Source organism: Halichoerus grypus, chromosome 1 (assembly GCF_964656455.1).
Source record: "Halichoerus grypus chromosome 1, mHalGry1.hap1.1, whole genome shotgun sequence".
Taxonomy (NCBI): domain Eukaryota; kingdom Metazoa; phylum Chordata; class Mammalia; order Carnivora; family Phocidae; genus Halichoerus; species Halichoerus grypus.
In genome coordinates this window covers 70,899,392-70,926,919 of record NC_135712.1, presented here as the reverse complement: position 1 = coordinate 70,926,919, position 27,528 = coordinate 70,899,392, and the positions used below count along the sequence as shown (strand labels likewise).

The window sequence follows — 27,528 nt, the reverse complement described above, 5'->3', positions numbered from 1 at the left end:
GCCCCGCCCGCCGGCGCACTCGTCTCCAGCCCTCTCCGCCCCTCCTGGCGCACTGCGTGGTGCGCCTAGTTCCCCGGACCGGGCAGAGCGGCGGCTGCGCTGAGGACACACCGCACACCTCCCGCCCTCTGGTCGGGGCGGCTCCGGGTCCACCCCCAGTGCAGGCCCTCGGGGTGGGGGGTGCGGACGCCGCCAGCGCCGCAGGTGCAGCCCAGAGGCCGCGCGCCGGTGAGTCGGCCCGAGCAGCTCCAGAGAGTTGATGCGGGTCAGGGAGGTAGGAGGGCCAGGCAGGGAGGACAGGCAGTTGCTTCCCTTCCTACTTTTGCTAGCTGCCAAGAGGCCAGCAGATGCTGGAGACTGGTGAGGCAGACAGCGGAGCCCACATCATCGCGGGCACTGTCCCCCAGACCCGGGTCTGCGGGCTCTGAGCACTGACCTGCCCCAACCTAGGAGAGTCAGGAGGCTTGCGGTGACGCTTTCTCGGGAAAGGGAGGCGAGGCTGTGAGTATACTTTAGAGCGCTAGCTTTGGACCCAGACCAAGGCCTAGGCTTGAATCCTCTCCTGGTACCAGCTCGTGTTCTTGCGTGGTTCTGCAACTTTACTGAGCCTCGCTTTCCTCATCTATAAAATGGGAATACGCTACCTTCAGGGTCCCTGTGAGGACGAACCCAAAAGACGCTTCAAAGTGCTGAGCACTAAGTCTGTGAAGCACAGATAGATCTGCATTAATTCAGCGGAGAAGAATCTCCACTTCCGGCCTTGCCAGGTGCACTTCAGGTCATGCCTGCCCTTTCACAGACTGGGAAGATGGGCTCCTTGCCCAGGAATTGCATGGGGGCAGGGACAAGGGCAGAAGCTTGTCGTCCAGGATGCTGCAGGCAACCCTGCGGGCGAGCCCCTACTGCTCTGGTTGGTGGCAGTCCGGACCTTTGCGGGGGAGGGGGATGGTGAACACACAGTATGGCAGAGATGGTTGTAGTTTTCCTTAAGGAAGACATGCCTCACCGTCACTTCTGAACGTCATTCTTCACCCTCAGACACTTTCGACTCATAAAACTGGGAACCTTTGTCAGAATTAACACCCAGAAACTTCCCGCTATAGAGCAGAGTTCCCATTTTGCAGATGGGAGCCCTGCGTCACAGATAGTTAATAGATACATGCCAGTTAGTGGACGTACCTTACTGTCTTCCCCTCTCCCTTAGGTGTGTTCAGTGCTGTGTGTTGCATTCTCTGTTAATGAAAGGATAAACATGGGCACGTTTGGCCAACCTGGGGAAGGGGGAAGCCAGAGTCAGGCCTTCCTATGCTTCCAGGGTGGGGCGCCCTGCAGGGCTTACTGTGGCCATCAGGGTCGATATGAGGATGAAATTGACGCCAAACAGGCAAAAGGACTCAGGAGAGCCACTCTTACCCTCTGCCCCTGGGATGGACTTCAGAGTTGGGCACAAGATCTTGGCCTTGACGGACATGGTCCTTGTGCGTCTTATGTGAAGATGCCTTTGGCTGTTGCGCCGGGGCCGCCGCCTCTGACACTCTCGACCCTGCTGTCTTCAAAACCTGTTCCAAATGCTGGATCCCCAGAAGCGGCCGAACCATGGGATCACCACCCCACCCCCACCCCCGAAAGCAGTGCCCCAGAGCTTTGTCAGGGAGTTTAAGTTTGAAGGTAGGGACATTCCTTGGAAGAAGCCACCACACAATGGCTGCCGTTGTGGGCCACGCTGGCTCACAGCTGTGTCCACAGGGCCAACTCTGGGCTGCGCACACAGTTGGCGCCTTGAGGGAAGGGGGGGGGGCACCGAGAGCCGGCCCCGCCCTTGACTCAGCGAGAAAAACAAGTGTCTCCGCACACCCGCGGCTCGCCGCAGCCGCGCGGCCTCCCTTCGCGTCCTCTCGCCCCACTAAAGCGATCTCTTCCCCAGCTTCCCCCCCGCGCCCAGCGCAGTGGTTTCCGCTTCGCAGTACCCCTGCCACCGAGATGGTCTCTCCCTGCTGCCTGCCTCCACACCAGCCCCGCACACGCGCTGGGAATGCCCCTGTCTGTGGCTATCAGCGCCCGCTCCCCGGCCCCACAAAGCTCCGTGACCTGGGCGCTGTCACTTTATTCTAGAACCTGCCTCTCCACTGCCCTCCTGGAGACAGTCACCCCGCCCCCCATCTCCCCCAACCCTCCCTCCATCCCGGTCCTGGAGACGGCCACCCAGCGGTGGCCGCAGGACTGGATCTCCACGCAGGTAGCTTAGCGTGCTCCCGTGCAGGCATTAGCAGCCTCGTATCCTGATTGGGTTAAGGTGAGTAGTTGCCACACCCCGTCCTGTTGGCTCCGCCCCCTGGAGCCCCGGGACCGAGGGCTGCGGCGCTTGGCTCTTTCTGGAGAATTTCCCGCACTTGTAAAGTTCAGTGTCCTCTTATATTGTCACCTCCTCTGGGGACCTCCGACTCTGTCCTTGGCCCTGGCCCCACAGGAGGCCCATCAGGTGGATTCGAGGGGCTGAGATAGATACGAACGGATCCCACACCTGGGGGAATCTCAACCAGACGAGGCTGAGAAGCAATCAGACAGCGCCAGGGGTCCGTGTTCCGCGAAGCACAGGGTTCTGTGGAAATGAGGTTGGGGAGGGCTTCTAGGGGATCTCGGCAGTTGAAGCAAAATGAATAATGAAAGAAACCACTGTTATGTTTGTTTTTTCTTTAAGATTTTATTTGTCAGAGAGAGCACAATCAGGGGGAACCGCAGGCAGAGGGAGAAGCAGACTCCCCGCTAAGCAAGGAGCCCGATGCGAGACTCGATCCCAGGACCCCAGGATCATGACCTGAACGGAAGGCAGACACTTGACTGAGCCACCCAGGCATCCTTGTTTGTTTTTTCATGTTGTCTTCACAAGAGCTCTGAGGTGGGTACTATTGTTAACTTCAGTTTACAGATTGAGTGCCCTTTCACCATGAGCAAGTGACAGCAAGGATTTGAAACCGGGCCTACCACGCCAAAGAGGGTTTTAACTTTTATATTATAAGCACATCCAGCAAAGGAAGCAATGTGAGCAAAGACGCTGGGGTGAGAAGGCAGGACAGAAGAGGCGACTACAGAAAGACGTCATGTTTCTGGAGCGCCAAGTTCTGCATGCACAGAGTGGGGTCAGTGGGGGAGAGTGGGGCCAGTGGGGACTGGTGGGACTTGTAAGCCTTGTAAGCCAACTGTTACCAGTTGGTAAAGCATGCCATTCTTGATTGTGGGGTCGTGAGTTCAGTGAGTTCGAGCCCTACTTTGGATATAGAGATTACTTACAAAAAAAGAGAGAAAGAAGAAAGAAAGGAAGGAAGGAAGGAAGGAAGGAAGAGAAAGAAAAGAAAGAGAAAGAAAGGAAGGAAGGGAGGAAGGAAGGAAGGAAGAGGAAGAGGGAGGGAAAGAGAAAGAAAGAGAGAAAGAAAGGAAGGAAGGAAGGAAGGAAGAAAGAAAGAAAGAAAGAAAGAAAGAAAGAAAGAAAGAAAGAAAGAAAAAGAAAGAAAAAGAAAAAGAAAGAAAGAATTAGAAAACAAAGTTAGTATCACTTAGTGAAGGGGTGAAGAAGGAAGATGACCCCTGGATTTCTGGACTGAATAATTGGACAAACTGTCATTCCCTCCCTGCTGCAGGGGATGTGGGGGCAGGGCTGGTGCATGGGAAAGCGATGAGTTCTGGCTGGCTGCCCTGTGTTTGAGGTGGGGGCAGAAGCCTAATAGGCAGTGGCTCAGGGCTCCGGGGTCAAACAGACTGGGTCCAACACCTACATTCATCAACCTACTAGTTCTGTCACATTGGGCAAGAAACTTGATCTCTTTAAACCTGTTAATTCATCCATAAGATAGGAACAGTAATAGAATTTTAGGGTTGTTATAAAATGAGAATAAATGAGACAATGTACAGTGTCTGGAACAAAATAAGTATCGAAAAATGGCAACACTATTATCATTGTTATTATTTATTATCAGTAAATCTGGAGCTCAGAGAAGAAGCAATTTAAAGTCATCAAATGGAAATTGAAACCAGGAGAATAAATGAGATGACCCAAAAAGAGTGTAGATGCTTAGAAAGGTGAAAGTTGAAGACCAGGAGCCCTGACATTTCAGGGGTAGACGGAGGAAAAGCAGCCTAAAAATAAATGGTTAGAGAAGAAGGAAAACCACCAGAGCTTGGTGCCGTGGAAGCCACATGTAGGAGCCACACCGCTGATCCCCTGTCTTCCTTCCTCCTTCCTAACAGAACCTGATGTTGTTAGGGTAAGCACCCTCTGGATTCTGTGCATCTCAGAGGAGGTAGCCCACAGCCCCAGCTCCAAACCAGCGGCTGGGTCGCCCCTGGTAATCCCATTGCACTTGCCAGTGATTGGTTTATGAAGTCTATTTGATCCTCTTCTGACCAATGGGACTTGATGGAAAGTCTGTTGAGGGACTTCTGGAAAAAATTTCTTTGATTAAAAAAAAAAAAAAAAGGTACCCATGAAGGTCAAAACCACAAGCAGATACCACTTCACACTCACTAGGATGACTAGAATCAAAAAGCCAGATAACATCACATGTTGGCCAGGATGTGGAGAACTTAGAACCCTTATACACTGCCAGTGGGACCATAAAAAGGACCAGCCACTTGGAAAACAATCTCGCAGTTCCTCAAACAATTAAACATAGGGTTACCATTATGACCCAGCAGTTCTACTCCTAGGTATATACCCAGGAAAATGAAAAAATTATGTCCCACAGAAACTTATACACAAATATTTGTAGTAGCATTATTCATAATAGCTAAAATGTGGAAACAACTCAAATGTTCATCAACAGATGAATGGATACACAAAGTGTGCTACATCCATACAGTGGAATTATTATTATTTGGCCATAATAACGAGTGAGTACTGACCCGGGCTATACTGTGAATGAACTTTGAAAACATGATTTTAAGTGAAAGAAGCCAGCCACAAAAGGCCACATACTGCATAATGAAAGTCCAGAATCGGGCAATCTATGGAGAGAAAGTAGGTAGCAGTTGCTTAGGGCTGAGGTGGTGGCAGGGGGTTGGGAGATGATTAAGTAAATGGTATGCGTTTTCTTCTTGAGGTGATCACAATGTTCTAAAATTGATAAGGGGTGATGGTCGCACATAACTGTGAATATACTAAAAGCTATTGAATTGAACACTTTTTTTTAAAGATTTTATGTATGTATGTATGTATGTATTTGAGGGAGAGATAGAGAGGAGAGGGACAAGCAGACTCTGTGCTGAGCACAGAGCCAAATGCAGGGCTCGATCTCACGACCCTAAGATCATGACCTGAGCCAAAATCAAGAGTCAGAGGCTTAACTGACCCAGCCACCCAGCCGCCCCTGAAGTGAACACTTTAAATGAATGAGTTGTATGTTAATTATATCTCAATAAAACTGTTTCGAAAGAAGCAACAAAAAAAGTGATACACAAAGAATCTATAGACTCTTCCTCTCAGTGTTGTGTCTGGATGGAATGGCTGAGTTAACCATCTTGCTTCCAGCATGAGGCTGATGTCCACACAAAGAGAGAGGCAGAAATCAGAAGGATCACTGGGAAATAGCAAAGGAGCCCCATCAGCTCCAAGCTCTGGTGGTCTTGTCTTATGATGTGATGAATTGTTTAAGCCTATGTGAGTCAGAGCTTTCATCGTTGATTTGTTTGCAAACAATTAAGAACTTTAATCACCACGGGGTTAAATATAGGGAAGTAGCTGCTTATGAAACTTGGAAGGCGCTGGATGGTCAGGGTCTAGCTGAACCTCCAGAAAGGACTTCTAGAATACTGCGAAACTGACCCACTGTAGGAGCTGCTGCCTCCGTGGCTCTATCAGGAGAAGGCAACACAGGAGGCTGCCACCGGCACATTGACTTCAAGAGCACGGTGCTGTGTTTGCAAAGCGACGATCGGGCAGCCGTGGCCAAACCACCACAGCTGCCTGCCAGCACCCACGGAGCTGGTGCGTTAGCATGGAACACTGCGGCAGAAAGCTTGCCCGTTGGGGCGCCTGCGTGCCTCAGCCGGTTAAGCGGCTGCCTTCGCTCAGGTCATGATCCCAGGGTCCTGGGATCGAGCCCCGCATCGAGCCCCGCATCAGGCTCCCTGCTCAGCGGGAAGCCTGCTTCTCCCTCTGCCTCTGCCTGCCGCTCCCCCTGCTTGTGCTCTCTCTCTCTCTCTCTCTCGTCAGATAAATAAATAAAGTCTAAAAAAAAAAAAAGAAGGAAAGAAAGAAGGAAAGAAAACTTACCCATCGCCTTGACCTTACTTGCCAGAAGAAAACAGCAGGAGGGAGGATGACTTTTACTTGGCTTCTACTTCCCAAATATCTCCCATCTAATGACCAACTTCTCTGCTCCTTATTCCTACTTCCATCTCAGATCTTCTCTCTAGCATCATTTTTCCTTCTGCCTAATATATATATTATATATCCTTTAGAAAATTCTGAGGGTCTGCTTGTGAAGATCTTTCAGTTTTGATTTGCCAGGAAATATCTTTGTTTTGCCCTCATTCTTAAAAACACTTTTGGATGTGGAAGGTAGACTGCCAGTTATTTTCTTCATTTTCTTTTTTTTCCCCATGTATGTATGTATGTATGTTCTTGTGGGAGGGAGGGTAGCAGGTGTCTGGGCCCTTTTACTGTTCCCTTTCCCCACAGGGTGGACCCAGTTGTGGGCTGGGGCCTGGGGCCCAGAAGGTCCAGAAGAAGGGTGACAAGGGGCCCTTCGACGTGGAGGCACTAGATGAAATCAGAATGAGATGCGTGGTCAAGTTGGAAAAGCAGGTGAGTGTGGGATGGTTTCGCTGGTGTGACAGAGCTGGTGGACTGCAAAGCTCTGGAGAGCCGTGGGGACAAGCACAAGGGGAGGCTGCACTTCTCAGAGCCATGGCCCAGAGCACCCGCTGCCCGGGAGGCCTACGCAGGGCCCAGGTGTCCCCTGCTGCCAGTGCAGAGGTATTTTCTTTTAGCATAGGCATGTCCTCATCCTTGCGGGCTTACTGCCTACGGCTACCTCTGGTACCAAATGACCAGAGTGCAGTATGGGAAATAGAAGCCAGCAGAAAAGGAATTTATACAGGGACTGAAAATCATCAGGTGCATTGGAAGGATGGGTTGTAGCTTGGGCCTCCAGGAAGACTCTCGAACACCCAGGAGTAACTCACTAGAGGAGTCACCATTTGTGTGACAATCAGGCAGGTGTAAAGGCTCCCTTGGAACTCAGGCAAATTTAGTTGCTGAGGAGCAGGACACCACCCTAACTGCAGCTGTGTCTCTGTCCCCACAGCTGGGGACAGACATTGGAAGGCTGCTGCAGGAAAAACTCCATGTCTCCATAACCTTCTTTGCCCAGAGAAGACAATGCCAACTGCAGAAATATGGCCTGTCTCACGTCTGCTTTCGCAATTCTTTTTTTTTTTCTAAGATTGTATTTATTTATTAGAGAGAGAGTGAGCGAGCAAGCATGAGTTGGGAGGAGGGGCAGAGGGAGAGGGAGAAGCAGCCTCCGCAGGGAGCTCAACGACAGGGGGACTCTATCCCAGGACCCTGGGATCATGACCTGAGCCAAATGCAGACGCTTAACCCCACTTAACCGACTGAGCCATCCAGGCACCCCTGCTTTCTCAATTCCTAAAACCTAATTTGCATAACCCAACCTCAAGGGGATCTACAAAAGGTAGCTTTTTGTTTCCCAGCCTCTTATAGTGTAGGAAGGAATTGTGGAAGGGCTCCCTGTTGTCAAATGGCATGCGGGGTAGGGGCCTGAAGTGCCCATTGGGTTTGACAACTGGAAAAGCAAGGAGGCTCTTGAGGGGGCTGTGTCGGCACAGTGGAGGTGGGCAAAGCCAGACTGTGTCGGGTTGAATGGCCAACACGATGTGAGGAGCGAATTCGGTGAACGTGGATGGTTTAAGGAATCCTGTGCAGGGCGATGGAGAGAGGGACAGCGGATAGGGGACACCTCAGCTTCAGAGAGAGCTTTGGTTGGTTGTTTTTCTAGGAATGGTAGAGAATCAGACATGTTTATGACGAAGGGAGGGTGCCAACTGCAGAGAACAGAGGGAGCAAGGAGATACGGAACGGATGGAGAGATTGTGGCTCGTGGGAGGGGACGCTCACAATGTATGGAAAGATGCTCTTGATATTTTGCTAAGTGACAAAAGCATATAAAACAAACATTGTGTGGTTCCTTCCCTGCTTAAAAGTCTATTAGATACACTAACAATTCGCACTGAATTGTCAAACAGCCCTCATAGAGACCAAACTCGATTCCAGGGGTGCAAGCCGCACCCCTAATGGAGCAGCCCAGCCAATGGCACGGGCGTGGGCAGACCGTGTGGGAACTAGAGGGGCAGGATGAGAGAGGGCTCGGCTGGGATGGGGGAAGCAGACCTCTACTCCTGTAGGCCGTATGGCCACAGGCTGGCTTGTTCCAGAGGCCTCATGTTCAAGTCATTGTCCCAAAGGTCCCATGGTCGCCCACCCTCCCATGCACTGAGGAGCAGCCTTCAGCAGTTCTAGAACCAGCTTCAGAGGCCTAGACGTAGCATCTTCCCATCCCATCTACCCTCAATAATTGTGGAGACACCCAAACTCCCCATAGTAGTTTGGGGCACATCCTGAAAAAGCACTGATGTGTTTGCAGCATGTTCCCCTCACGTTTCCTGTTTCCCCTCAAATAATGACAAGATTCTCTGACCAAGGCTGACTCCTAAGTGCGTGACTTCCTTGAAAATAAGCTGACAGGGTTTAAACTAACTTAGCTTTTCACAACCCCCATCTTATCTCTCAACATGGTTATTTCTTATGCCAACCCCTCTGTATATAAATATAAAATAATAATTCATATATAATCTATCTGGTATTATTACTATATATGCATCCCAAGTCTGGGACCATTTCTAATCATTATTGGCCCCAGGCTTGGGTTTTTTTTTTTTTTCTTGTGGGGGAGGGGGTACTTAATCATGTGAATTCAGGCTGAAGAGCTATATTGAGGGTAGGCTCATGGCTGCACATTCTCAGGGGAGAACCTGTGCCCTCCCTAATCTGATTAGCATTAGATTCCAAGAAAGGCAGTTTTTCTTGAAATCCTCTGTATTATTTATATAAAATCAATTATAATATAATAATATGTGAGCTGAGCAAAAGGTAAGGAATGCTAAGGCACCAGAGTAGGGGCTAAGAGAGGTATGTAGAGCCTTGAAGCCAGATTTGGACTAAGGACACATGCAAAACCCAGTGCACATGAGCATGGGTTTTTGTGATCTCTCAACACTGGCAGGACAGAAGATAAATCCTGAAGCCCACTCGAGAGAGAAGCCTAACAGGAGACTCTCTCAAAGCTGGGACTCCAGAGGACTGCATTCTCAATGTAAAGGGGACCTAGAAATAAACTATTCCATCCCCAGAGGACTGTAAGGAAAACTGCCTTTCTTGGATCCTGAGGCTAATCGAATTAGGGTGCAGGTGGGGGAATCTCTGTTTCTGAGATTGTAACCACGAGCCTGCCCTCATATAGATTTTTAGCCTGAATTCACATGATTAGGCACCACCTTCCCTAAAAGAAAACAAAAACAAAAACATGGAGCCAATAATATGACCAAAATTGGTCCCAGATTTTGATGCCCCCAGGTACCTGACAGAAGCAAGTGTAAATCCATTTCAGTGGAATTCAGAAATTTGCCCTCATTCCTGGCCTCAAATAATTCCCACAGGTTATGTCCAAGGAATAAATAAAATAAAATAATTTGGTAAACATAGAAGTAAACAGGGCATGATGAGTGAGAACCAGCAGAAACAAGACAGCAGATTCAGACCTAAAAAGCTTTAGATGTTGGAATTATCAGATATGGTATATCAAATAAGTATGCTTAATGTAATATAAAAATAAAAGAGGCTTAGGGGCACCTGGGTGGCTCAGTCACTGAGCGCCTGCCTTTAGGTCAGATCATGATTCCTGGGTCCTGGGATCGAGCCCTGCATCAGGCTCCCTGCTCTGCAGGAAGCCTGCTTCTCCCTCTCCCACTCCCCCCTGCTTGTGTTCCCTCTCTCGCTGTGTCTCTCTCTGTCAAATAAATAAATAAAATCTTAAAAAAAATTAAAAAAAATAAAAGAGGCTTGAAAATATGACAAAAGAGCAACAAATGTGGAAAAAATCAAACAACTCATAGGAAAGAAAAATATAAAATTGAAATGTAAAACTCAATAGGTTTTTTAATTTTTATTTATTTATTTTTTTTTTAAAAGATTTTATTTTATTTATTTGACAGAGAGAGAGAGACAGCTAGAGAGGGAACACAAGCAGGGGGAGTGGGAGAGGGAGAAGCAGGCTCCCGGCCGAGCAGAGAGCCCGATGCGGGGCTCGATCCCAGGACCCTGGGATCATGACCTGAGCCAAAGGCAGATGCTTAACGACTGAGCCACCCAGGCGCCCCTCAATAGGCTTTAAAAAAAAAAAAAAAAAAATCATTTATTTGAGAGAAGAGAAAGCGTGCATGAGTTGGGGGGAGGAGACAAGGGGGAGGGAGAAGCAGGCTCCCGGCTGAGTAGGGAGCCTGATGCAGGACTCAATCCCAGGACCCTGAGATCATGACCTGAGCTGAAGGCAGATGCTTAACCGACTGCGCCACCCAGGCGCCCCTCAATAGACAGGTTTAACAGCTGGCTAACTACAGCTGAAAGGACGATTAGGGATGTAGAAGATAGAACAGAAGAAATTAGTTGAAAACAGCCCAGACAGACAAAGACACAGAAAATATAAAGTAGAAGTTAAAATGACACAGAAGACAGACCAACAAGGTCTACCATACATTTAATCATACTTCCAGAGGGAGAATAAATAAAAAAGAGAGAAGAGGTAATATTTGAAAAAAAACAATGGAAGATTACTTTCTATAGATGGAAAAGGACCCTTATCCACATAGTCAGGAAGCCAAAAAGTTTCCAATTATGCTAAAAAGAAATGGACACCCCGAATCATAACATGGTGAAAGCAGAGAACACAATGTATTGAATATTAGAGTACTGGCCCCCACCGGCAGCCCTGAGGTGCCCCGTCCCCGGATGAATTGCTGTCGAAGAGCGATGCCAAGAAGACTGAGTTGGAGCTGGAGGAGGAAGATGACGAGGAGCTAGATGAGACCCGGTTGGAGAGACTGTGGGGACTAACAGAGATGTTCCCAGAGAGGGTCCCGTCTGGGGCTGGGGCCGCTTTTGATCTTCTCCGTCTTTGTGGCTCGAAGACCACAGAGATTTCCCAGGGCAGCCTTGTGGATTGGGACCACCTCCCTCATGATCCCCGTTCTCCCTGTTGTCCTCGAGACCGAGAAGTTGCAAATGGAGCGGCAGCTACGGCAACGGCAGATACTTCGTGGTGCCTGACGTAGGCTTCTCAGGAGGCGTGCCAGGGGCTCTACCTTCACTTCCGGGAAACATCTGGATTGTTACTCTACGACTTGTCTTGGTGGGACAAGTTTGAAAATTCAACAGTGTTGGAACTGCTGATTATTTGGATTCTTTTTTTTTTTTTTTTTTTAACTTTGGCACATTGATCTATGGACACCTGCTGTGGAGAACGCTCCCCAGTGCCTCACGGAGACCCCCAACTTGCAGCTGTGCCCTCCACGCGGTCCCATTTCTGCCGTCCTCACTCTGACAGCAGAGCGCAGCAATGCCGACGGTTCCTCCAGCTCTGGCCATCCCACCCTTTCACTAAGTAACTCGTGACGGGAAGGTCGCCTCACCATCCCATTGTGGCATAGGAACTGATACCACTGGGAAGGATGCAGCCCCGGCCATTTCTGTTTTAAGCGCGGAGATGTCGGGAAGGGACATGCGCACAATGCTTTACAGCTGTGGTTGTAAAGCAGCCGCTGTGATTTCTGTATTGGCAAGGAGGGCGGGCTGCGGGCAGTCTGAACCACAGGGTGGGGACTGCGGACGGCGGAGCAGGAGCTCGTTTTCTCTGCCCATTTTGGCTGTTAGAGACGTGTGTGCGTGTGTGTGTGTGTGTGTGTGTGTGTGTGTGTCTGAAACAAAAAAGTGCTCAATTTTTGTATTTAAATATTAAAAATGGTTCCAACAGAAAACATAAAAATAAAAAATAAGTATTAAAATGATATACTAGTAAATACTAAATAAAAGGAAGCTCGTATAACTATATTAATATCAGAGAAGATATTTTAGGGACAAAACATTAGAGATAAAAAGATAACTGTATAGGGGCACCTGGGTGGCTCAGTCGGTTAAGCGTCCGACTCTTGATTTCAGTTCAGGTCATGATCTCAGCGTCATGAGATGGAGCCCTGCATTGGGCTCCACGCTCAGTGGGGAGTCTGCTTGAGATTCTCTCCCTCTCTCTCTCTCTCTCCCTCGTCCCCTCCCCACCCCCATACAAGCACTCTCTCTCTAAAATAAATAAATTTTTAGAAAAAACACTGTATAATGATAAAATATTCAATTTTCCAATAAGGTACAACAGTTCTAAACTTTTATAAAAACAATGACATAGCTTTAAAAATGAGCTAAAATGACAAAATTACAAGGAAAATTAGACAAGTTCACTACCATATGAGCTATTTCATCACAGATTTCTGTGATATGTAGAATAAGGAGTGGAAAATTATTAAGGATATAAAGGGTTTGAGCAACACAATTAAACTTGATCTAACAAACATGCATGGAACTCTATATCCAGTAACTATAGGATATATGGTGTTCTCAAGCATCCATGGAATGTCTACAAAAATGGACCATTAAACATTAAATGTTGGAGGTGGAGAGGGATGAATAGGCAGTGCACAGAGGATTTTTAGGGCAGTGAAAATACTCATTACAATACTGTAATGGTAGATATGTCATCATACATTTGTTCAAACCTATAGAATGTTCAACATCAAGAGTGGGAACTGTGATGTAAACTGTGGACTTCGGGTGATGATGATGTGTCAAGGTGGGTTCATCAGTTATAACAAATGTACTGCTGTGGTGGGGGATGTTGATAATGAGGAGGGCACTATGCATGTGTGGGGGAGGGGGATATATGGGAAATCTCTATAACCTTCCTCTCAATTTTGCAGTGAACATGAAACTGCTATAAAAAATTAAGTGTTGATCAAAAAAATCAAATTCTTCAACCATAAAGCATTAGTCAAAGAAGAAATTACAATGGAATTTTTACCAACTAGGGTCCTTGGGTTCTCCGAGCAATGGAAATTTACTAGAGTCAAGTTTACTAGAGGCAAAAGGAAGTTCCAGGCAAGGCTTTTATGGGGGTTTATGCTCCAGCACCAGGGAGACAGCACAAAGGAAAGTGTTTTTCATGCCAGCCCTCCAAACAAAAGCAGGGGAAAGTTTTTAAAGAGATTGTGGCAGGAAAGGAGTGACGTCTGAGTATGCAGGGTGGAGAGAGACAGAGGAAGTCATGTGCGCAGACGCAATGGACAGCACATGCTTCCTTATGCGTTGCATGTCTCATTAGTATGTGAAATCTGTACCCCCGGGTGTGGTTTTTAGTATTATAACGAGGGGAAAGGTCAGTGATAGGCCAGCGCTGGGGTCCATCCTGGCGCAGACTAGTTTGAACCCTTCCTTTGGTAGGCATCCTGCTTCTGCATTCCCGCAAGATATGCTAGTCAAGAGGCATAGGGTTTCAGCTATCAAGGAACAGTGGATTTCCTGGTCAGGATTGAGGGGACTCCAGTCCAGTCCCTGCTCTGTCTCAGAATTAGAAAAGATTTATAACCACAGGTGATGAAAATATGAAAAGATTATACAGCATAACTTGTGGGATGCAGTTAATACAGTATTTAAAGGGATAAAGAAGATGTGGTATATATATACACAAATATGTATTATCTTAAATATGAAGGGGTTCAAAAATTAATGGGCTCAAAAGTTAAAGGCTCAAAATTAATGAGCTAAGTGTCCATATCAAAAGGTTTGAAATAAAACAGCAAAATAATACTCCAAAAAAAAGTAAATGGAAGGAAAAAATAAAGCTAAGAAAAATTAATTAAAAGGAGATGAACAAAGCCAGAAGTCAATTTTTCTTTTTTCTTTTTTTCTTTTAAGATTTTATTTATTTACTTGACAGAGAGAGAGCTTAAGCAGGGGGAGCTGCAGGCAGAGGCAGAGGGAGAAGCAGGCTCTCTGCTGGGCAGGGAGCCTGACAAGGGACTTGATCCCAGGACCCTGGGATCATGACTTGAGCCGAAGGCAGCCGCTTAACTGACTGAGCCACCCAGGCACCCGCAATTTTTCAAAAAGATTCATAAAGTTGAAAAAATGCTGGTGAAAAGGATCAAGAAACAAAAATAAAGCATAAGAAACCAATATTACAGGAATAGAAATGAGTTAAGAATACAAGCCACAATTTGGAAAAGGATATTTGTCATGCAGGTAATATAAAGAATATATAAAGAATTCCTACACAGAGTAAGAAAAATGGCCAGAAGGAATCCCATGGAAGAAACAAAAATGTTCCACAAGCATTTGAAAAGGTGTTTGACCACATTAGTGATCAGGGAAATGCATGTAAATATCCCCAAGATTCACAAAATCAAATGTTAGACAATCCCAAGCATAAATCAGCATATGAAGCAGGGGACACTGTAATATCTGCTGGTTGGCAGGACCTTTGGAAAACCGTTGGGCATTGTTTAATGAAGTTAAGATTATGTATGCCCAAGACTCAGGGATTCCATTTCTAGGTATGTAGTTCAGAGAACTCTTGTATAAGAATGTTACAGCAGCATTCTTAGGAATAGAAAAATTTGTCAACACCTGGAGATGCTCTAGCAGATAAACAACAGTCAGAACGATAAATAAATTTTAGTATATTCATCCAGTGGAATACCGCAGAGCAATGAAGAGGGACTGCAGCTGCAGGGAACAGCATGAACACCATCACCAGAATCTTGAATAAAAGACACGAGTCACTGGTAGGTTACATGAAGAATTATCCCATTGATCTAAAACTCAAACACAGGGGCTCCTGGGTCATTCAGTTGGTTAAGCGTCTGCCTTCGGCTCAGGTCATGATCTCAGGGTCCTGGGATCGAGTCCCGCATCGGGCTCCCTGCTCGGCAGGGAGTCTGCTTCTCCCTCTCCCTCTACAGCTCCCCCTGCTTGTGTTCTCTTGCTCTCTTTCTCTCTGTCAAATAAATAAATAAAATCTTAAAAAAATAAAAAATAAATAAAATTCAAACACAGAAGGGTACCTGGGTGGCACAGTCGGTTAGGCATTGGACTCTTGGTTTCAGCTCAGGTTGTGATCTTGGGTCATGAGATTGAGCCCCACGTCGGGCTCCACACTCATTGTGGAGTCTGCTTGAGACTCTCTCCCTCTGCCCCTCCCACCACTCTCTCTCTCTCTCTTTCTCAAATAAATAAATAAATCTTTTACAAAAATAAATAATAAATAAAATTCAGACACAGTTATAAACCCTGAATTCTCTAGAGTGTGATGGTCAGGGTTTTTTTGTCAACTTGACTAAGCGATAGTCCCCAGTTAATCAAACTTAATCTAAATGTTGCTGTGAAGGTATTTTGTAGATGCAATGCAAGTCCACAATCAGTTGACTTCATTTTTTTTAATTTATTTTTTATTTTTTATTTTTTTGATTTTTATTTATTTGTTTGACAGAGAGAGAGACAGCGAGAGCAGGAACACAGCAGGGGGAATGGGAGAGGGAGAAGCAGGCTTCTTGCCGAGCAGGGAGCCCGATGTGGGACTCGATCCCAGGACCCTGGGATCATGACCTGAGCCGAAGGCAGACGCTCAACGACTGAGCCACCCAGGCGCCCTTTTAAAGATTTTATTTATTTATTTGAGAGAGAGAGCAACAGAGAGCATGAGCGGGGAGGAGAGGGAGAAGCAGACTCTCCGAGAGCAAGGAGCCCAAGGTGGGGCTTGATCCCAGGACCCTGGGATCATGACCTGAGCTGAAGGCAGATGCTTAACCTACTGAGCCACTCAGGTGCCCCTCAGTTGACTTTAAATAAGGGAGGTTATTCTAGATAATCTGGGTAGACCTGATAGAATCAGTTGAAAGGACTTTAGAACGAACCAAGATGTTCCTGAATAAGAAACTTCCTTCTGTGGACTGCAGCTTCATCTCCTGCCCAAGTGGCCTGCCCTTCCTAATGCCCTATAGATTTCAGATTTGCCTAGCCAGGCCCCCAAATGCATAAGCCAATTCCTTGCAATAAATCTTAATGTATATATCCTATGGTTTGGTTTCTCTTTCTCTGGCTGAACCTGACTAATACAGACTTTATAACTGTAAGTGGTTCTAGAGGAACAGAATCTCATGAGTTTTCTGAATAGAGGTTCTGGGTTTTCTGGAATTGGTTCTCTAGACTGATTAGATTTAAAGGCCCTATTTTGAGTGGTAAAGAGAGCACTGGTAGTCCATGGAGTGATGTGGCATTTGAGATACCCCAGGCAAGGTTTTGGGTGACCATGTATATGATGCCTTTGCTGGGCTTCAAATTCCCAGCTCAAGGTCCTCATAAAATGACCTGTGTGTGCCCCGAAAGAGACCCTTCTCTCTTGTTACTTGCAGGGCTGAAATTGCTGGAAACCAAACTCATAATCTCATCATGTGAGCTGCTAAATTACAATGCACTTTGAATCCTAGCCTGGAAGGAAAGTTAAAGTGAGGGCATGTGAGCGGGCACAGAGGTGCAAGCCCCTGACTCCCAGGGTCCCCAATAGACCAGTTCAGCCACTCGCTGCTGACAAAATCCAAAGGCAGAGAGACAAGTGGTGGTGAAAGAGGAAAGGAATTTATTTCAGGGAGGCCAACACCGGGAAGACATGGGACTATGCAGGTGGGCAGGAAAGGTCAGGTCGGCCATTGTCTTGGGGTCAGTCCCATGGGGCTTGCTGGCTCAGGGCAGTCCTAATTGCTTGAAGCGGTAGGTTTGGTTCCCCTCAGGGGATGCTTTGCCTGCAGGGTCTTTTGCCTGAATTAAGAGATAAGCTGGAAAGAAGAATTTAATCAGTGATGAAGTACAGACTAAGACCAAAATGGAGGAAATTGAAGTCCTCTTTCAGGCATTGCTTGGGGAGGAATGGGATCCTTGCTTGCATCCCAGCCCCAAATGTAGCCTCATCTTCTCTCTCTAAAAGTCGGGATATTCATTCACTGGCACTGAAAAAGAGTCTGTATAATTCAGTCCAAAAGCTCGAGCAGAGACTGCAAAAGTTATCTTTCAAACTTCTTGAGGTATTAGTATCCAGATGCTCCTTGTCAGCATCTGCTGGATTCCTGTCATGTTGCTTCACTCTCTCTCCTCTCCTCTGCTGTGACGTATTCCACCTGAGAACAACGGCTGTTTAAGGTCAGGCTTTAAAATATCAAAGTCAGGAAACAGTCACCATATGTATTCTTGGAGGAGAGTCAAACTTGTTTTTCTGTTCACCAGAGATGATATGAGGGTGTTGATATCTGAGATATAGGTCCATCATGCAATGGGCTCAGATTCCTCCTGATCTTTGAGTCCGGGGTGGGGGGCGGGGGGCGGGTTAAGAATCCCCATGATGAGGAAGTGTCTTCGTGTGCTCAGGCTGCTATCACAGAATACCACAGACTGGGTGCTTATTTCTCACAGATTTGAGGCTGGAAGTCCAAGATAAGGCGCTGGCATGGTGAGGGCCCTCTTCCTGGCACAGAGCACACCCACTCTGTCCTCACAGGATGGGAGGGATGAGGGAGTTCTGTGGGGCCTCTTTTCTAAGAACACTAATCCCATTCATGAGGGCTCCACCCAGAAAGGCTCCCTCGCAAAGGCTTCCCCTTTCTTACACCATCACATCCGTCATTAGGATGTCAACATCTTAATGGGGTGGGGCACACACGTTCTGACCGTTGCAGTAAGTTCTCATCACCTTCCAAAGGTAAATTGCAGGGCGTGTGAAGGTTGGAGGGAGTGACTGGAGACAGTGGGGTCAAATGTAGTTTATTTTTGTGGGGAAATGGATGGAATGCATTGAGGTCCCAAAGTTTTCAGAAGTGCAAGAGACAGGCTGCCATGCTTGCCTGTGGACAGGAGCTGGTGAACAGGATGGGGCTGTGAGACCTGTATTTGGAGGCCACCCTAAATCCTATTTGCAGATATCATATTTAGACACTAGCAAATACGGTTAGCAAGTAACTAGGTCATTCAACAGAGGCCTCAGTTTCCCTGTATGTAAGATGGAGATAGTAAAGGACTCCTGGGTGGCTCAGTCGGCTAAGTGTCTGCCTTCGGCTCAGGTGATGATCCCAGGGTCCTGGGATCGAGTCTCGCATCGAGCCTGCTTCTCCCTCTGCCTGCAGCTCCACCCTGCTTTTGCTCTCTCTCTCTCTCTCTCTTTCTGTCTCTCTCTGTCTTTCTGACAAATAAGTAAATAAAATCTTTTTTAAAAATGGCGATAGTAAGACCCACGGCCCCAGAATGTAGAAAGGATGAAATGAGATACACACATGAAGTTCTGCTACTTAGTGGGCACTTATAAATAGCAGCTCGTATTGTATGTAGAGTTTTGAGTTGGTTCAGACAACTGAACATATTATGATTCATCTTATAACAACTAACAAATGCTGTCCTCAGCAGATGCAGGTCCGTGGAACCAGAACAGCATCTGTAGCGGACTGAGAAGCCATTCTAGGCTCTTGGCGTGGGGTCTTGGCTAGCAGTTTGAGCTGAAGATGGCAGTCCGGGCGCTGTGGGGCAGCCTCAGCCTGCTCCGCCTGGTGTGGTGCCTCCTGCCACAGACAGGCTACGTGCACCCGGATGAGTTCTTCCAATCACCTGAGGTCATGGCAGGTAAATTCCCTGCGTGCGGTTAAGTTAAGCTGCAGCAAAGTCTGGATTGTTGCTGTTTGGATATTCAGGGGGAGGGAGAAACTACGTCTGTGTGATTGAGCAGTAAATCCATGCGCCTCTCTGGAATAAGAACTTGGGTGTGGGGATTTCACATCTCCTTCCTGACTGGTGACATTGACCTTCTGGATGATACTAATGAAATGCCAGCCTCTTTTGATGTTTTCCTGCTTGGACCAACAGTACAGGTTATTCATAGTGAAAGCTGTTTCGGGCTTCTCAGTGGAGAGATGTTAGAGTTGGGCTTCCTGGGTGCTTGGGAAACTTACACAGGCCTGTGGTCTGAGATACTGAAACTTTTCTTCTCTAGGTTCATCTGAGGTGTAAGGGAATCCAGGCCTGGAATGCTCACTTGTTAGAATTTATCTGCAGAGGGGTGTAGGATACATCATGAGAATGGTTGCCAGGGACTGTGAGGCTTTTCAGATGCTGTGGGCACATGGCTTCCTCCTCACGGTTCAAAATGGCTGCTTGAGCTCCAGCCATCAAGTCTAAAATGAAGTCTTTCCAGCCACTGGAGAGGAGATGGGCATGCCTGCTCTCTTTAAGGGCATATATATATTTTTTAAGATTTATTTTTAAGTAATCTCTGTACCCAACGTAGGGCTCAAACTTACAACCCCAAGATCAAGAGTCACATGCTTCTCTGACTGAGTGAGCCAGACACCTCTTTAAGGGCGTATTTTGAATGTCACATACTTTTTGCTCATTTCCATCCCGATGGTCAGAATGTATTACGTGAACACACCTAGCTGTGAAGGAAGCTGAAAAATAGTCTTTATATCTGACCAAATGCCCAACTAAAGAGACTAAGGAAGGAAGGAAGCAATGGATACTGGGGAGACATGCAACTGGCCCTGCCACAGGGCTCACAGCTGGATTTGTTTCTTCAGGTGAAAGGTCCAGTCTTTGCCACAGTTTTTTTAACCTGAGCCAGTAAAAAAAAAAAAAAAAAAAAGACAGATTGATCTGACCTTGATTTTGTTTCCCTTTCACCTTCCCTTTTTTAAGGTATTTATTTATTTATTATTTATTTATTTATTTTAGCCACAAGGGGCAGAGGGAGAGAGAGAGAATTTCAAGCAGACTCCCCGCTGAGCACGGAGCCTCAAGCAGGGCTGGATCTCAGGACCCTGAGATCATGACTTGAACCCAAATCAAGAGTCAGATGCTTAACCGACTGAGGCACCCAGGCGCCGCTCCCCTTCACCTTCTGACATGGAAAGAGAAGACAGCGAAGAGGCTGTAGGAATAAGTAGAAGTCAAGAGCCCCAAGCAGCCAGCAGTGTTATCAAGCCTGAGATGTGGGGCTTGGAGCTGAGATGCAGAAATTAAGAGCTGGGTTCGCTCACCCCACCCCTCAGAGCTCTGAGACACTGCGGGACAGGAGCCCAGACCAGCCCCAGGAAGCCAAGCAGGTTTTTAATTACATGAGTACTGCTTGAATACATTCTTCTAAACATCTTAAGTATCACAGACAACACCAAAGTCGCTTCTGACCATAACCGTCATCGCTCGTTCCCTTCCCCGGCCTCATGCGCCTGTCCTGAATAACAACCATCATCACAGGGATGGGTTTTTGACTCTGACTTTGGAGTCTTTAGCACTCCACGGAGGGGACTGGAGCCTCCTCCTGCCCCTTCCCCCCACACACCTTGCCCAGGGCACACAGTCCCCTCACTTCCCAGGCGTGCTTCCCCCGGCCCCCCTCCACAGGGAGACCTAGGAAGGGCTGAGCTCTCCTATATTCATTTCTATTGCTGCCTAACAAATCAGAGGTCAGGTAGGCGCTCTCTGCTCAGGGTGTCACAGGGTTGAAATCAAGGTCTGGGCTGTGCTGAGTACTTGTCTGGAAGCTATGGGGGAGAACCTGTTCAAAGCTCATTCTCGTCTGTTGGACAAATTCGGCTTATTGCTGCTGTGGACCTAGAGGCCACTCATGTTCCTTGCCAGGGGTCCCTCCGCCTTTGAGCCAGCAACATGCATCAAGTCCTCACGGTTTGAATCTCTGACGTCCTCTTCTGCCACCAGCTGAAAAAATTCTCCACTTTTAAAGGGCTCGTGTGGTTACATCGGGCCCACACTGGGTTACCCTCTATCTAATGGTCGCTGTCCTCTGCCACATAACCTAAGCACCGGAGTAAAACCCATCGTCTCCAGAGTCCCGGGGATTGTGCGGGGCACGTTCACGAGGGGGTGGGAGCATCTTGGGGCCATATCCCCTGCGCTTGGACCTGGCTCACCTCCGCTTCTCTGTCCGCAGAGGACATCCTGGGCGTCGAAGCTGCGCGGCCTTGGGAATTCCACTCCCGCAGCTCCTGCCGCACCGTGCTCTTCCCACTGCTGACCTCCGGCTCCGCCTTCTGGCTGCTCCGGCTCTGGGAACGGTGGGGGCCGTGGCCGGGCCCCATGAGTGGCTACCTGCTGCTGGTGGGGCCCCGACTCCTCCTCACTGCCCTCTCCTTCGCCCTGGACTTGGCCGTGTACCGCCTGGCCCCGCTGTGGGGGGCGGAGCGCTGGAACGCCCTGGTCCTGCTGTCTGGCTCCTACGTCACCCTGGTCTTCTACACGAGGACCTTCTCCAACGCCATCGAGGGACTGCTCTTCGCGGGGCTGCTGGTGCTGGTGTCCCCCCGGTTAGCTTGGAGCCCCACCCCCAGGAAGCCTGCTCCGGGCCCGTGGGCGCACAGCTGGCTCCTGGGGGGCATCGTGGCTGCTGGCTTCTTCAACCGGCCCACGTTTCTGGCCTTTGCTCTGGTCCCACTCTTCCTCTGGAGCACCGGTGGGGCCGCAGACCCTGGCTTCAGGTCGCTGGCGAAAGAAGCCCTGGCGCTGCTCCCCGGGGCGTGCCTCGTGGCGGCCGTGTTTGTGGCTGTGGACAGCTGGTATTTCTCCAGTCCCTCTAGATCCAGTGCCCTTGTTCTTACACCTGCCAACTTCTTGTACTACAACCTGGATCCTCAGAACCTGGCGAGGCACGGCACACATTTGCGGCTCACTCACCTGGCAGTCAATGGTTTCCTGCTCTTCGGGATGCTGCATGCCCGGGCCCTGCGCGCGGCGTGGCAACAGCTGCGAGGCTGCCTCCGGGCCTTTGCACAAATGCGCTTCCGGAGGGCCCTGGGGGGCCGGAGCCTGCTGTCTGGCCCCGGGTCTCACCTCCTGCTCCTCTACTTCACGCCTCTGGCCCTGCTATCTGCCTTTAGCCACCAGGAGGCTCGGTTCCTGATCCCCCTCCTGGTCCCCCTCGTCCTGCTTTGTAGTCCACAGACCCAGCCTGTGCCCTGCAAGGGCTCCCTGGTCCTCTTCAATGTCCTGGGTGCCCTCTTCTTTGGCTGCCTGCATCAGGGGGGCCTAGTGCCCGGCCTGGGGCACCTGGAGCAGGTGGTTCATGCACCTGCGCCCCCCAGCCTACCCACCCACTACACACTCCTCTTCACCCACACCTACATGCCCCCCCGGCACCTTCTCCACCTCCCGGGCCTGGGCTCGCCCGTGGAGGTGGTGGACATGGGCGGGACCGAGGACTGGGTCCTGTGCCGAGCCCTGAACAACTTCACCAGACAACCAGCCTGCCAGGTGGCTGGTGGGCCGTGGCTCTGCCGCCTTTTTGTGGTGACCCCCGGCACCGCCAGGCCTGCCATGGAGAAGTGCCACTTCCCTCTCAAGAGTGAGACACTCCTGTTTCCCCACTTGACCCTGGAAGACCCACCAGCCCTGTCCTCACTGCTGAGCGGGGCTTGGAGGGACCATCTCAGCCTCCACATCTTGGAACTAGGGGAGAAGCCTGACAATGTGACCGAAAAGCCACCGCCCACGATTCAGCCATAGGGGAAGGCACCACTCTACCTTCTCTGTGGGTAGCTGGGCTGGAGCAGAGCCCTGGTTCTCTTCCTTTCCTTTCCCTTCCGCAATTCCCACTACTGCCTCTCCTGTGCCTAGGCTTTGGCTGCTCTGCCCTCTGGGTGAGCTGGCACCCTTTTCCCCTTACAGAGCAAAGATCTGGCCAGGGTCCCCAAAGAAGCTGGTGTAACCAATGTCTGGTGAACAGCCCCATGTCTGTTCCTGCCCTATCCCTTCTAGCCACTGTGATGTTTGGGTATGTAAGAGCACCTGGTTATGAAAGGAGAGAGATCTGCTAATGACATTCCTGAATGACCTCTCTCAAACCTTCCAGGACGCCTTACCTCTTGCTGTCATGATAACCCTCCGGCTTCCTGGGTCACCGGGAAGGAGGCAGTGTGGTGATGTAGAGAGAGCACGCAGCTCCGACTCCAGAGACCCGACGTCTAGTCCCTGGTCTGCCTGCCACTCCCTGGCTGTGTGGTCTTAAGAAAGCCCCTTCCCCTCACCTAGCTTCAGTTCCCAATCTCTCCAGTGGATAAAAGCATCTAAGAGGTGTCTGCCAGCTAACACTGCGTCCTGCCCTGGTCTGCAGCACATGTCCCCTGGCTAAACAGGCACATCTGTCCCGAAGCTCTTTAAGCAGCATGGGTGTGGCCCTCCGGTGCCTGCCGTCTCAGCGTTTGGTTATTACCAAAACAAGTAGTTCTGGAACTTTTCTCCCCATCCTCCTCTACGCCTGTCCCCGAGAGAGGGGGTGGGACCTTTCTGCATCTCACCCTTTAAGGGTCATTCTCTGGGACTGGGGAACCCAGATGTTCTCCCTCCTCAGCCTGCCCGAGTGGGAATGGAGAACACACAATGCTGTTAGCTGGCTGCACTTGAGAACTCTGGTGCTCCCAGAGGCTTCTTAAATGCGATCTGGTCACTGTCTAAGCTCAGAAACCTCTTCACAGGATGGAGCGGAGCACCTGCTGCTCTGGTGAAAGGCATCACAGCCCAGGCGCAGTGCTCCCCACATTTGGGGCACCGCTGCCAATCCACTGGCAACGTGAGGAGCCACGGCACTCGACCTGTCCTCATCCTCCCTCCTCAAATCCCTACCGCCTCCTGCAAATAAGCGGCACGCAGGCCCCAGAAATCAGCAAGCTGGAAATCAGCGCAGAGCTGGAGACCAAACCGATACTAATGACCAAGCCTGAGCACTCTTCTAGTCCTGCCTTCTGCTGGCTGAGGTTTGGGGCAACTGGGAGCAACGGCGCCCGGTCGTGCTGCTCTGGGGCAGCTGCTCATCTTGGCGCCACGCCCTCCTCCGGACTCCAGCCCCGAGCAAGAGCAGAGTCAGTGATATGCCGGTCAGTGCTCAACAGCCCACTCTCTGGGGGCAGAAAAGCCCCCATGTGTAGCACTGGCCGATTTCTGTGGCATAAATACTCCCACCTTGGCTGATTTCAAACTACCAAAATGATGCTACTGAACTCCAAGTTGGGAGGAGATGCCAAAGATCTGCTCTCAGGAGCCAGTAGATGTTGGCTCCAGCAAACCACTGGACATTTCCCTCTTTTAAATTCCGTAGTACCCGTTCATGTCAATGCATTGCTCTTGTGGTTTATGTTTCTATGAACCTCTGATTTGTCTTCCTATCCCTAGAGCTTAGCATCATCTCTGGCACACAGTAAACACTGTTTACTTTGCAGCCAAAGATGGCTTTTCTGCCCAAGTGCCATCTTGGAGACACCCCGGACTCTAGGGTCCCAAAGCTTCTTGGGACTTTTGCCTCTTCTCTCCCCCAGTTGCATCCACAATCTCAGAATTCCCTGGAGGAATTCCAGGGAATTGGTTGTAGCAGTCCGTGTAGATTGTTGGTCTGGCCTCTAATAAATTTGTCCATGAAGTGTTGATATCTAGGTCTATGTAGCATCCAGGGGTGAATCAGAATTGCCCTGCAAGATAGCAGGGTAAGTTGCTTCCCTGCTTCGCTTTCTGGCAGAACTTAGAAAAGCTTGAAAATCTTGCTGGGAGATTGCCACTGGGGGTGGTGGGAAGAATTTGATGTTTCTCTTTAGTAATAGGGTAATTGATGGGATGGCAAGCCAGCGACTACAATCACTGGAGGCTTCTCCAGTGAAGCAGGAGGCATCCAAATGACCTGTAGCTGGAGCAGAAAGGACCGTTTTCTCTCTCTGCTCCGACTCCCTCTAAAAAATGGAGGGAACTTAGTTCTTACACACTTCCTCCATGAGAAACAAACAATTGCCCCCTTCTCTTGCTTTCTCTCCTTCCTTACCAAAATGACCAATTTGTCCAGTAGTTTCATTGCTTCCAGCACTGCTTCCCTTTTTGTCCCTGCCCATCTGGAGAAAAGACCTACCAGTGAGTGTGCTTACCTATGTTGAGGGTAGGGAGTCAGGCTGGGGACTGCTAATATTCTGCCGCTGAGATCCAGAGACAAACGTGGCAGAAAGGTCATAGAAGGAACAAGCTCCTCAGGCTCCTCACTGCCAGCCTCAAAGGAGAATCCAGAGTTGCCTATGGTCTGGGAGGAGTATTTGTCCTTTGGTAGGACAGAAGGGTAGGATGCCAAACCAGGACTTTGGTCATTCGGAGAGTGGGACTTTGGGCCTCAGAGAGGATTAAACAGCAGCACCTCTGATGGGATATCAAATCAGAAGTATGAACATTAGGAATGTTACTTTAGCTTCTCCATCCCCACAGGAGGTCTCTCCGGCCCTATCCAGCTCCTTCTCTGTAATTATCAGAAAGGCCAGGATATGGGGCGCCTGGGTGGCTCAGTCGTTAAGCGTCTGCCTTCGGCTCAGGTCATGATCCCGGGGTCCTGGGATCGAGCCCCACGTCAGGCTCCCTGCTCCGCGGGAAGCCTGCTTCTCCCTCTCCCACTCCCCCTGCTTGTGTTCCTGCTCTCGCTATCTGTCTCTGTCAAATAAATAAACAAAATCTTAAAAAAAAAAAAAGGCCAGGATATAAATTCTGGTTGGTCACCAGCCTAAAAGCATCTCCCATGGCTTCAAGCTTTCTAGATTGCACAATTAATTGTGGAGCCTAATTAGAGGTGATCAGAAAATCAGTCAGAAGCTTCACATGACAAGGCATTTCTGTATACTATGGATTTCCTACTCATGGGTCCATTAGCTATCTTGATTGTATCCCAGACCCTCTAAAACTGATAATAGGAATCCGGGTAGCTTGTTCCGTAATAGGCAGGTCCAACGCCCAGTGGTGATAACGGGGTGGGGGACATGAATGACCGGCATTAAAGGTCAGGGCAAATGCTGCAAAGACTTGTGGTTAAGGACTTAGGCCTTGGAGTCAAACGCATGTATTCACATCCCAACTCTGCAAGGATGCGGCCTACACTTCCTCATATGAAAGTGATTGTAGGGCGCCTGGGTGGCTCAGTTGGTTAAGCGACTGCCTTTGGCTCAGGTCATGATCCTGGAGTCCCGGGATCGAGTCCCGCATCGGGCTCCCTGCTCGGTAGGGAATCTGCTTCTCCCTCTGACCCTCCCCCCTCTCATGTGCTCTCTCTCTCTCTCAAATAAATAAATAAAATCTTTAAAAAAAAAAAAAAAAGAAAGTGATTGTAAGAGCACCTGGGTGGCTCAGTCGTTAAGCGTCTGCCTTCCGCTCAGCTCATGATTCCAGGGTCCTGGGATTGAGCCCCACATCGGGCTTCCTGCTCACTGGGGAGCCTGCTTCTCCCTCTGCCTACTCTGCCTGCCGCTCCTCCTGCTTGTGCTCTCTCTCAAATAAATAAAATCCTTAAAAAAAGAAAAGAAAGTGATTGTAAGGAGTGAGATAACCCGCACGGAGTGCAATTACCAAGTACCAGCACAGAGTAAGCACTCCAAATGCGCTAACGAGTATTACCGTGGGCCTACAGTCCCCAGGAACCCTAACCCATCTCGCTGGAGAAGTACCACACTCACACCCATTACTCGGCTCACACATTTAATCAGAGGATTTTGGCAGCTGTGTCTTTCCATCCATGCTCTCTCCCCTGGAAGTAGCGCGCTGCTCTATCAGTGCAGAGGCGGCTTCATTGAACACGAGTTTTAGTCCCATGCGCACAGGGCAGACTCCTTCGGGCTGTGGTTCGGGTCATGGCTCTCTCTACGTGGTGTATCAGGGCCCGGGCTTGGGGGGCTTTCTTCACGCCGTGCCCAATCCGATCACAGGGCTTCCCCGGGGATGTCGGTTTGGCCTGGGCTCTCTGATGAACGAGACCTCTGAAAGCCGACAGTCTGACTCAGGATTCAAAGCCGTGCTCAGTGCCCAGGATGACTGCTTAGCGCCGAGGCCCGCGTCGAGCCCAGAAGGGAAAGCTGGCGACCCTGGCCCGGCCCAGCCTGGGTTTAGGGGTTGGCGCCCGGGCCCCTCTGGCTACCTCGCGGTGACCCCGGGCGTTCCCGGAGGCCGCGGCGCAGCTCCTGAGTGAAGGTGTCTCTGAAGCGGGCAGCGCGGCGACCTAGGGAGCCTGCGGGCCCAGCCGCGAGGGCTCGAAGACGCCGGGCTGCGTCCTGGCCGCGCAGCTGGGCCTGCATCAGCGCGAAGGCCGTGAGCTGCGCCGCACGCCGGATGGGCTTAGACTCGGACAGACGCTCCACCAGCTGCGGGCTGTACAGCAGGGCGGCCAGCAGCCGCCGAAGAACCATCCTCCGAACGTCCCGGAACCCGCAGCACGCCACTCTCGCTTCCGACGGGCGACAAATAAAGACGGACCACGTCTGCGCCCGCGCCGTCCGCTGACGACACTGCTGCGCTTGGATTGGTCCACA

The 27,528-nt window shown here is 49.6% G+C and overlaps 2 protein-coding genes across 9 annotated transcripts; one reads left to right on the top strand and one right to left on the bottom strand.

Moving 5' to 3' along the window:
* PIGZ (phosphatidylinositol glycan anchor biosynthesis class Z (Gwada blood group)) lies at positions 1 to 24,631 on the top strand. 8 transcript variants are annotated; one of them, XM_036108009.2, is made up of 6 exons: positions 1 to 228; positions 2,699 to 2,896; positions 6,674 to 6,799; positions 12,901 to 12,968; positions 18,620 to 18,832; positions 21,153 to 24,631. In XM_036108009.2, exons 5-6 carry the CDS (start codon positions 18,715 to 18,717, stop codon positions 22,718 to 22,720), a joined length of 1,686 nt encoding a protein of 561 aa, XP_035963902.1. In that variant the 5' UTR covers positions 1 to 228; positions 2,699 to 2,896; positions 6,674 to 6,799; positions 12,901 to 12,968; positions 18,620 to 18,714; the 3' UTR covers positions 22,721 to 24,631. The 8 variants fall into 8 exon arrangements, with proteins under 8 accessions (XP_035963902.1, XP_035963903.1, XP_035963901.1 ...); XM_036108010.2 differs by having other exon boundaries at positions 18,617 to 18,832; XM_036108008.2 differs by lacking the exon at positions 12,901 to 12,968.
* Positions 24,632 to 26,688: 2,057 nt separating this feature from the next.
* On the bottom strand, positions 26,689 to 27,514 carry NCBP2AS2 (NCBP2 antisense 2 (head to head)). Its single transcript, XM_036108012.2, has one exon. The coding sequence runs from the start codon at positions 27,403 to 27,405 to the stop codon at positions 27,106 to 27,108; it is 300 nt and encodes a 99-aa protein (XP_035963905.1). The 5' UTR covers positions 27,406 to 27,514; the 3' UTR covers positions 26,689 to 27,105.
* Between the last annotated feature and the right edge of the window lie 14 nt (positions 27,515 to 27,528).

Excerpts from the sequence above, each read along its gene's own strand:
- NCBP2AS2 (XM_036108012.2), bottom strand. The coding sequence starts at position 27,405 with ATGGTTCTTCGGCGGCTGCTGGCCGCCCTGCTGTACAGCCCGCAGCTG.
- PIGZ (XM_036108008.2), top strand. The coding sequence starts at position 18,715 with ATGGCAGTCCGGGCGCTGTGGGGCAGCCTCAGCCTGCTCCGCCTGGTG. Across the intron at positions 18,833-21,152 it reads ATCACCTGAGGTCATGGCAG|AGGACATCCTGGGCGTCGAA; the intron begins GTAAATTCCCTG and ends CTCTGTCCGCAG.